General features: G+C 36.1%; 1 protein-coding gene across 1 annotated transcript; it reads right to left on the bottom strand.

Annotated features, from left to right (window-relative positions):
* Positions 1-9,342: 9,342 nt before the first annotated feature.
* On the bottom strand, positions 9,343-10,809 carry LOC128195318 (uncharacterized). The gene has a single exon (XM_052872574.1). It carries the CDS (start codon positions 10,807-10,809, stop codon positions 9,343-9,345), a length of 1,467 nt encoding a protein of 488 aa, XP_052728534.1.
* Positions 10,810-11,562: the final 753 nt, after the last annotated feature.

Here is an 11,562-nt window from a genome sequence, read left to right on the forward strand (position 1 = left end):
ATTACTTTTTATTCACATACTTAACTTGCATCAAAGTGTCTTTATAGACATATTAACTAAGTGTCTTTGCAGGCATATTGACTATTTAGACATTAGATAACTCGAAAAAAAGAGAGCAATTTAGACGTTAAAGTAATATAACCTAATATATATTGGATTGAGGAGAAGAAGATAATTGAGTAGTATTTCCTATTGACATGTCTTTAAAAGTACATTTCTGCCATTAAGAAAGTTTAGCACCCATTGTGAGATCGATATGTACCTAAACTACATGGTGCCCACTAGGAATATGACAAACCAAGACAAGTAACATATACCAAAACCATATAATAACAACATTAATGAGATTACTCTATTGTCAGAACTCCAAAAAGAGTTTTTGAAGTTGAAAAAGTGCAACGCTAAAGAAATGGACACCCTTAAAGAAGAAATGCTCACATGTAGATAAAGTTAGAAGAGGTTAGTCAAGAGATATCGTTGCCTCAAGAAGTAGGAATCACTTAAAGTATTAATCAATATAACAACTCGACAATGAGCACTAATAATCACTACTACAAAATAGACTTTTTATAGCGTCTGTTTATACCTGTTGAAATTTATCAGGTATAGAAAATGATACGGTGGCGAAATTGTAGATAAGGGGAACTTTTTTACACCTGTTACACTAAAAAGAGGTATAAAATATAAATGATAAATAATTCTACACCGGTTACACTCAGAGCAAGTATAAAAAATAAGTTTTTACACCGATTATACTAAAAACCGGTGTGGATTCTGCCAACATCATTTCTCACTTTCATTTCTCACTTTTGTTTCTCACTTTTGTTTCTCACTTTTATTTCTCACTTTTGCTTCTCACTTTCGTTTCACCCTTTCGTTTCTCGCTTTCTTTGCTCGTCTTCTTTCACTTTTTCTCCTTTGCTTAACATCTTTTCTTAGTTCTCTCTGGCGCGTCTTCTTCTCCTCGTGCTCTTGGATCGCGACTTCTCGTGCTCTTGGATCCTCTCTTTTGCTATGTTTGGGCGATTAGGGTTCCGCGACAACACAAGAATGAAGAAGGTGCATGATCAATATGATACTATGTTGGTGATTGTGCAGGATTAAGAGGATGAAATTTATTTTGGAAGGGTCTTTCATCGAGACTCAGTACCAAAGCTCATCTCTTAACTCACTTTTACATTGTGTGGAGGGCTTGGAGCCCAACGAGTTCATTGTGGTTAGCTTGTTATCTGCACATAGGGTCCATGAGTACTTGTATAAATCAACAGTGATAATCAAATAAATGCGGTATTACAGTTTTCGGTCTTTAATTCTTACTTATTTTTCCTTTTATCGACATCTTCAATTGTTGTTTAGTTGGGAATTTTAAATGTTACTTGTGCTTTACACTCGTAACAATTTTTGTTGTAATTTGGAAGTTATGTTATTACTTGGAGTGGAATATTTATCTTATATGTATTTTCTCTATTTCTGAGTTCACACTGACAAAATCTTGTTCTTTGTAGTATACATAATTTGGAATATTCGTATTACTCTTACATTTAGCCCAAGAAATGTATTTGGATAACTAGGATGAAGTTGCTTTTACACTTGACCTACTTAGTAGATCGGTGTCCTTTAATACTGTAAGTTTACGAAGTTTAATTGACCATTTTTTTTTCAATTTGGTTCTTTATAAGGACACAGCTACTGCATGATAATTGTTGCAAATCCAACAAAGTATAATTATGCCAAAAAATTTGCTCACAACAGAGTATCACACACATATTAGTTCACACATTATATCAGATTTTTTTTTAGTTGACTTTAACCTGTTCACAACCTTTTCATATAATTAGGTGCCTCCCTCTATTCAATGCTTTAGCAAATATAGAATAACCATTTACAATACAATATGCAATATGTAATTCCTAGTTCAATCAACACTACCAACCATTTAATTTGACTATCAATATTTCTTTACTAGTAAGATGGTTACAAAGATCTTTCTTTATATTTTTTCACACACAAACAAGTATTTATAGCAAAGTTTTGATGGAAAACTAGTCCTTTAGATCTTTTCATATATAAACATGCATAGGTAACCCTTATTTTGTTTTCTTTATATGTCTCAGTTGCAAGTCAGCAACATATATTGACTCTGGTATACAAAATAATGAGCAGTAAACATAGAGAATGAGATGTTACCATTAAGTTCTAAAGCATACTAGATGTTTTAGATGATAAGAAAATAAACCCAAATCATATGAAGGTGCTTTGGTTTTTGTATCTAATATAGCTTTATATGCATTATTAACTAATTAAATCATCGAAGTCTATTTTCCCTGGTAAAAGTTTAATATCTTTGCTGGACAGATGCATGATGACTCATTTCAGTTTCTTGTGTTACATTTCAGGAGCTTGAACATGCTATTTGCCAAGACTATTGGAACCAGAATCAGAGCCATTAAAGGAAGCAATTGCTTCTACATTCTACATGCACCACCCTATCTTGGACATGGTCTTCACTATTTTAATTGATATTGCCGTAATGATCCCTACCCCTACTACTTATGCTTTCACACTCAAAATTAAGATAATATCATATGTTTAAGGTTCATCTCCTGATTAAGTTCCATACTTTAACTATTGAATGTATTTGGTGACTTTATGAACCATTCTCATGACAGGTTTCTAATAACATTAAACCTTTCAAGGAAAGTCAATTCCAGGAAGTCTTTCATAGTATCACGATCTTTCTTTCACCAAAAAATATAACCATTGACAAGTTCTCAATTCTGGAATTTCCGGAAAAGAGCTTTCCAAAACAGGGATAATAATAATAATCAACTTGCAGGACAAACATATATTGTCAATTTACATTTTTTTTAATTCTCCCCTTTGATAAGAAAAAAGCCCCATCATCTTTGACTGAATTTTCAATGGATCATTAACTTGTACAATTAGTCAAGTTTTACTTGTAGATTTTGTTGTCAAGAAGCAAAGTCCTTAGTAACAGCCACATGACCAATAATCATGTACCACAAGTGTTCATTTATTTTTGTAGATTCTATTATTGCCCTTGACTTCTTCAAATTAAAGTTGTTCTCCTTTTGCCTATTTTAATGAACTGCATTGTAGTCTAGGTTTAGCTTTGGAAAGAACACCTTGAGGATTTTGCTGTTGTGAAGTACATAGTGTCGCAACCGGAAAAAATCGCGACGGGACGAAGATCCAAAAAAGATACGGATTTTGAAAAAAAGATTTGGAGTCGCCACCATAGTTTATTCTGGAAAACTACGGAAAAACCATAAAATGATAAGGCATGGTCTGCAAAAATGAGATTTTAAGTTCGGGAGTCGGTTACGTGTAGGGAAGGTATTAGCACCCTACAACGCCTGCCCTAAGGCAGTACCTTTAACTAAATATGCGAATATGATGTGGTTTTCAAAATATGTAACTATCCCCTAAAATAAAATTATAAAGAAACAAAAATGTATTTTTTTAGTTTTTTGGGCCCGACAAGGATTGACCTTGCTCCTACGTATTCTCATTAAGAATGAGAAATCAGGGTTCCGTAGTTCTTTTGAAAACTGTTTGAGAAAATTGTTTGGAAAATTATTTGGAAGATGATTTGGATTTTTGGGAGAGTGAGCCTGACAAGGACTGGCCTTGCTCCTACGTATCTCCACTTTTGATGGAGAATCAAGGATCACGTAGTTCTAGCTAGCAATATTGATTGTTGTTTGAAAATGTGGATGTTTTTAGTTTTTGAAGATTTTTATATTTTTTGGTATTTTTTGATGTAATATTTAGATTTTTTTTGCGTAATGAGCACTAGGCTGATGCGTACGATCGCACGAGCACTCACACGATTTTTTCTTTGTTTTTTATTGTTTTGCGTAATGAGTACTAGGCTGATGCGTACGATCGCACGAGCACTCACACGGCTTTTTTATTATTTTTTATTGTTTTGCGAAATGAGTACTAGGCTGATGCGTATGATCGCACGAGCACTCATACGACTTTTTTTTGTTTATTTTATATTTTGGGTAACGAGTACTAGGCTGATGCGTACGATCGCACAAGTACTCATACCGATATTTATTATTACATGTTTTTAAAGTTTTATATTTTTTATTTTTTTTATTAAGAAAGAGAGATGAGTTGAAATATCTATGACGTAAAAATATCAAAAAGCATAGGATAAAATTGTGGTAGAAAATAGGATAAATTTATAAACTAAAAAATGATCAAAATGAATATAAGTAGAATGAAAAGAAAATGTGTACCTTGTTAAAGATTTGAAAGATGAAGCAAGACTTTGCTTGTAATAAGTTGTGAGAAGAGGTTGATTGATGGTGAAGAAGATGAATTTGTAGTAGAAATGTGGTATGGGATTTACTCTGTATAGAGGGATTAGGAAATAGTAAAATGTGAGAGAAAAATGAAGTAGAGTTTTGGGATGGAATGAAGAGATTTTGAGAGAGAAGAGATGGATATTATGTAATTTTTTGTGTGTGTGAAGTGAAGAGAATGTAGGTATTTATAGAGTTAAGGATGAAGAAAGTTGATGAATAAAAATAATATAATAAGTTGGTGGAAAATTTAGATGAAATAAAATATAATAAAAAAAAGATAAATAGAAAAAGTTAATGTGGAAAATAAGTGAAAGAAATAATATAAAAAGTTTGTGGAAAAATTAGGTGAAATAAAATATAGTGAATAGTAAAAGTTAATGTGGAAAATAAATGAAAGAAATAATATAAAAAGTTGGTGGAGAAATTAGGTGTGGAAATTAAGTGAAAGAAATAATATAAAAAGGTGGTGGAGAAATTAGGTATGGAAATTAAGTGAAAGAAATAATATAAAAAGTTGGTGGAGAAAGTAGGTAAAATAAAATATAGTGAATAGTAAAAGTTAATGTGGAAAATAAGTGAAAGAAATAATATAAAAAGTTGGTGGAGAAATTAGGTGTAGAAATTAAGTGGAAGAAATAATATAAAAAGTTGGTGGAGAAATTGGGTGAAATAAAATATAGTGAATAGTAAAAGTTAATGTGGAAAATAAGTGAAAGAAATAATATAAAAAGTGGGTGGAAAAATAAGGTGGAGAAAAATGGATAATAAAAAATGTTGATGGAGAAGATATAATTAAAAAATGTAAGTGGAATAATTAGAAAAGTTGATATATAAAATTAATATGGAAATGATGTGGAAAAAGTAAATGAAAAAGGTAGATGATGTGGAGGGTGAGGTGGATGGTGATGTGGAGAATGGGGTGTGATAAGAAAAGATGGGTGGTGAGGAAGTAAAAAAAGTGAGATTATTTTGGGCCATTGGATTAAGTGTTTAAAAGAAAATTTGGGGGTGCAAAAAGTAAAATAAATAGTATTTTTCATTTTGGTTTTTTTTTTATTTATTTATTTTTGTGATGAATTATATTTACCCGGACGGAATTGGGTATTGACAGCTGCCCCTCTTTACTTAGATTTTACTAGATAATATGACAAACAACGTTTTTATATTATTAGAGTAAAAGATAAGTAAAGATAAAAATACTAATTTCGTCTGGGTTTCAAAGAGAAAAGAGGAGAATAACAATCGATTCAAGTACATAAGATGAAGAGAATCACGATGCAATAAAAAGGGTTCGACCATTGCCTAGCAGAGGATCGATATCCCAAAGAGAAACTAAAGGTGCCATACAAAAATTGAACTTAACGGCTAGGCAAAAATTGAACTTAAGAGCCAGTGTGAAAACTGGGCTTGGGGGCCAGTGTGGAAACTGGGCTTGGGGGTCAGTGCGGAAACTGGGCTTGGGGGCCAGTGTGAAAACTGGGCTTTTGGAGCCAGTGTGGAAACTGGGCTTGGGGGCCAATGTGAAAACTGGGCTTTTGGGGCCAGTGTGGAAACTGGGCATGGGGCTAGTGTGAAAACTGGGCTTTTGGGGCCATTGTGTAACTGGGCTTGGGGCCAGCGTGGAAACTGGGCTTTGGGGGCCAGTGTGAAAACTGGGCTTGGGGGCCAGTGTGGAAACTGGGCTTGGGGGCCAGTATGGAAACTGGGCTTGGGGGCCAGTGTGAAAATTGGGCTTTTGGGGCCAGTGTGGAAACTGGGCTTGGGGGCCAGTGTGAAAACTGGGCTTTTGGGGCCAGTGTGGAAACTGGGCTTGGGGGCCAGTGTGGAAACTGGACTTTAGGGCCAGTGTGAAAACTGGGCTTGGGGCCAGTGTGAAAACTGGGCTTGGAGCCAGTGTGGAAACTGGGCTTTGGGGCCAGTGTGAAAACTGGGCTTGGGGCCAGTGTGGAAACTGGGCTTGGGGGCCAATATGATAATTGGGCTTTGTGGGCCAGTATGAAAACTGGGCTTGGGGCCAGTGTGGAAACTGGGCTTGGGGGCCAATATGATAATTGGGCTTTGTGGGCTAGTATGGAAACTAGGCTTTCAAATTTTGAAATTCTTGAAACTTGTAATTTGAGAAATGTTGGCCAGTGTGGAAACTGGGCTTAGGGGCCAGTGTGGAAACTGGGCTTGGGGCCAATGTGATAATTGGGCTTTGTGGGCCAGTATGGAAACTGGGCTTTCAAATTTTGAAATTCTTGAAACTTGTAATTTTGAGAAATGTTGACCAGTGTGGAAACTGGGCTTAGGGGCCAGTATGGAAACTGGGCTTAGGGGCCAGTATGGAAACTGGGCTTGGGGCCAATGTGATAATTGGGCTTTGTGGGCCAGTATGGAAACTAGGCTTTAAAATTTTGAAATTCTTGAAACTTGTAATTTGAGAAATGTTGGCCAGTGTGGAAACTGGGCTTAGGGGCCAGTATGGAAACTGGGTTTGGGGCCAATATGATAATTGGGCTTTGTGGGCCAGTATGGAAACTGGGCTTTCAAATTTTGAAATTCTTGAAACTTGTAATTTGAGAAATGTTGGCCAGTGTGGAAACTGGGCTTAGGGGCCAATATGGAAATTGGGCTTGGGGCCAATGTGATAATTGGGCTTTATGGGCCAGTATGGAAACTGGGCTTTTAAATTTTGAAATTCTTGAAACTTGTAATTTGAGAAATGTTGGCCAGTGTGGAAACTGGGCTTAGGGGCCAGTATGGAAACTGGGCTTTCAGATTTTGAAATTCTTGAAATTTGTAATTTGTGAAATGTCTTGTAATTTTGATAGAAATTTGATTTTTGAAAAAGCGTAAGGGTGTTGAAACCTTTCATTTTGTGGACCAGTGTAGAAACTGGGCTTTCGAATTTTGAAATTCCTGAAACTTCAAATGTTATTTAATTTTGACACAAATTCGAAAGCTTATCGACATGAAACAATATGGCTTGAGAGAGAAAATCTGAATGTTATTCTTTTTGTGTTTTCTTTGGTTTTTTTTTTTTTTGAAGGAGGAAATCGATAACCATTCATGTGAATGAAGAGGGTTTCGATGAGAAATACTTTCTTTTTGATAAATATATGAAAACATTTGCTTTGTTTTGTTTTTTGTTATTTTTTCGAGTCCATGGTCTTACTTGCAATCATCAGACTGGCCATTATTTCCAATGCTTAGAAAAGTGAGGAATGTCATACATCCGAGATCTAACTTTGAGATTATTACATTTTGACTTTTTCTCCCGAGACATTAACGTACATATGCTTGAATTCACTCGGAAGTGAAGAAATGGGAATTGTTTAGAATGGTTTGGAAGATAATGGGATAGCCATGCGAGCTTGCCACCTCATACGCTCCTTACAGGAGATGAGTGCCAAAGCGAAACACGAGGTACCTAAAAAGTTGCCCCGATTTGGTGTAATGAGTATGATGGTGAATCCATGATAATTCTGGTGAAAAATTCAAGTAAGATCTGCAAAGCTGCCCCATTCTTGAGATTATGGTTTGACGAATTTCAAGGAAAAGACGCGCGGTGAGGTTCACCAAGCTGCCCCAGTTTTGTTGTTGTTTTTTTTTTGTTTTTGGAATGGGTTCTGTTTGGAAGAAGTAGTGGGTAGGAAAGGGTCAGCTAAAAGGATGGCTCAAATTGCTTCGATTTTCTTTTGTATGCTTTTGGCTGGTTGGTAGAGAGGTCCCCTATTCTTGAGACATTATTCATTTTCAAATCTTTTTTTTGGACACATTGAAAGTTATTTTGTCTTATCGCAAAATTAAGCTTTATGAAAATATGAGCAATCATCATTCGATCTGCGTGGACTTTGTTAGGCTTGTAACATGGCTAGGAGCTAAAAGGTATTGAATGAAAAGGGTATAAAGGCCCAAATGAAATGTTTGTCGGATACACATTTTTTTTAAAACAAGGGTTATCATCTACGCATTGCATCAACTATTTGATCTTTAGAGCACTTTGCTTTTGTCTTGAACTTTGTTTTTCCTTCATCTCTGGTTAATTCTTTTTTATTGTTGTTTTTTTTTTTTTTACCCTTTTTGAAGGATTCGCTTCATTTGATCGTTGAGTACTCTTCATCTGCATTCCAAGTTGACTCATACTGATGATAACCCTTGCTTGGGAATAATTTTGAAAAAAAATTTATTTTTGGCTCAAACGGGGTAACAGTGGTTATAGTTTTTTGCTTTTTGGATAAAGAAAGAAGGCCACACATCATTTTGAACTCTGATTGCTTTATTTTCAAAAGATTAATTCTACGATTATATGACCTCAACATGAGTCGTTTTTTCTTCCTTTCTTTTCTAGACCGCCCTTTCGGGTTTTTCAATATAGGGGACTTATTCTTTTTTTTTTTGAAAATTCTTTTGTTCTTTTGTTTGCCTCAATGGATTCAGGGATCACTCAACTAGCGCAAACGAGGATAATGTTGGTCAGGCCAATCTGCCCCAGTGTAAAGGTTTTTGTTACTGAAGGCAGTGACAATGTTTACTAGGGAAGATCCTTTATTTTGGAAAGTGAAGGGTGAGATTTTTCAAACACCATGTGCACAAACATCTCGAGAGAAAACATCAAATTGTTATTTTTGATTCAACATTTGACCTCGGAAAAATCTGACACTACAACTTTTGTTTTCTTTTTGTTATCAATTCTTTTATTTTCTTTTTTTTCTATTTATATATTTTTTGCTATTTTCGAAAAAACAAGAGTTTGATAATTTGCAAGAAAGACAAGCGACTCAATATTGCCTTCATTTATTTGTTTTTTTTTTCAATTTTGTTATTCGCGGCTTTCGTTTTTCTCCACGACACCCTATTAGGACATGATTTCCAGTAAACCTTGGAGATACCAAATAATGAAAGTTCACATTAAAAGTCACGGATAAAAGCGTAATATCCATGAGCATAACCCTCGTAGCAAGACAAAACAACATCAGTTTCGCCTTTTACAACAACCTATGCTTTCCCATATAGTTCTTCATTTGTCCATGGCATTTGTAGGGGCGAACTCGCGCCTTGCCAGAGTGCTGGATTGACTTTCTTCAAACTTTAAACATCCTGAATCGATCAAAGATTGCACTTTATGCTTTAAAGCCTTGCATGCCTCTGTTGAGTGTCCACACGCTCCTTCATGATAATCACACTTGGCGTTTGTGTCATAGCTCTTTGGGTACGGAGGTCGTATAGGTCTAGTTGGACAAACCTTTATGAGGTTTCTGCAGAGAAGATCTGGCAGTAACTCTGTATAGGTCATGGGGATAGGAGTGAAGCTGGCGACCTTCTCATCACGATTGTAATTTCTTCGCTCAATGGGTCGATTGGACCCATGAGAATGTGACATTTGAGGATAGGCAATAAAATGTGAGTTAGCTCTTCGTTTTTTATCTTTCTCATGTCTAGGACCATACTCATTTAAACTCGCTACTAGTTGTGGGCCTAGTGCAATTTTTCCATTTCTTATGCCACCCTCGACCCTCTCTCCAATTACTACTATGTCAGCAAAACTTGAGGAGACACTGCTTATCATGTGTTCATAAAATGGTGGTTGTAGAGTATTCAAAAATATGGTAGTCATCTCCTTGTCGCTCAGAGGCGATTCTACTTGAACAACAATTTCTCTCCACCTTTGGGCATATTCTCTAAATGATTCAGACTCTTTCTTCACCATGTTTTGCAGTTGCATTCTGTCAGGTGTTAGATCTTTATTATATTCATACTGCCTTAGGAATGCATCAACCAGATCTTTCCATGAATAGATGTGAGTAGTTTCTAAGCGCATGTACCAAGTCAGAGCTACGCCAATTAAACTTTCTTGGAAGATGTGAATCAAAAGTTTTTCATCGTGGGCATAAGCTGCCATTTTTCTGCAGTACATAGTTATATGGCTCCATGGGCAAGTATTTCCCCGATATTTCTCAAATTCTGGCAACCTGAACTTTGGAGGTATCACCACATCAGGAACTAAACATAGTTTTCTAGCATCTCCAAATTCAAAACTTTCTTCGCCTTCTATGGCTCTTAACCTCTTCTCAAAGACTTCTAATTTACTCTTGTCGTCCTTAAAATCTGCTGGTGTAACGACATAAGATGAAGACTTCGTCTCAGGTTGTTTTTGCATTATCATGTTCTCAATACCTGGTTGGATTGTCTTCCCAGGAATTGTGAAAGTGGTTGCCCCAAGCTCGCCTTCTACTTCAACTGCATTACCTTCGGCCTTTTGAGTATCAAGATGCCCCAAGTCCACTCCTGATGGTGGAGTATAATTCGGGGGAAGACCATAGGAAGGGAAAGTTTGTACTTCTGGAACTCTTTGTTGTGGTTGTTGTGCGCACGAATCTTTGGGGCTTTGTAAGGCATTCATGGCCTCTAGGATTTGACTTATTTGTTCCTTCAGCTGTTGGATATCGACTTTCATCCCCTCTTGAACTTCTCCTTGGTTCTCCATGATTTTGCCACTGGTTCGTGTCCTTTAGGATGTTTTGGAGACTTTAGCCGTATTATTATTTTTAAACTGAATTTTATTAGATGAAATAAATTAAGAAAAAGAAAATAAAAACGAAAAAAAAAAGAGAAAAGACAAAGCAACGCAATTACTATAGTAAGAAATTATAAAGATGCGAAAACATTGCCAAATGTATAATCTGGAAATTAACATGAAACAAAGTCAATAGGACAGTCCATTCACAACATTTAAGTTCAACATTTGAGGTGTGCAAAATCACGATCAACTATCATGAGCCTCAGCCATTACATTCTTCATTTCTCTTATCAGTTTCTTGCAGTAATTGAGGAAAGTTTCAACCTTCTCAGGTGGGTTAAAGATCGGCAATGCAGACTCAACATCAGCTAATAGCTTAGGGACATCCTTAATGGCTTCATTGGCAAGGGAAGCTAGTTGTGCGAAACTTCTCTTCCAGTTTTTTATAACTCGCCCTTGTTCAACGGTATACTCCTTCATATGATTCATTAACTCTTGATGTTTCTTCTCTGATTCAGCCCGATGCCAACGTTCCTTCTTCAGTTTTGTCACTGCTGCATTCGCCCGTTGTTCGGCGTCGTCCATTCTAATATGCATTTTGTGCAGTTCCTCTAGTACTTTTTGCTTGTCCCTCTGGGATTGGTCACACAATTGCTTCGTAACACGCTCTGATATCTCAATTATACCATATTCCCGGTCTTTCAAAGTCAGCTCAATGTT

The sequence above is a fragment of the Vigna angularis genome, chromosome 2 (genome assembly GCF_016808095.1).
Source record: "Vigna angularis cultivar LongXiaoDou No.4 chromosome 2, ASM1680809v1, whole genome shotgun sequence".
Classification (NCBI taxonomy): Eukaryota; Viridiplantae; Streptophyta; class Magnoliopsida; order Fabales; family Fabaceae; genus Vigna; species Vigna angularis.

Bases quoted from the DNA above. Each gene is read 5' to 3' on its own strand.
- LOC128195318 (XM_052872574.1), bottom strand. From the start codon at position 10,809: ATGGAGAACCAAGGAGAAGTTCAAGAGGGGATGAAAGTCGATATCCAA.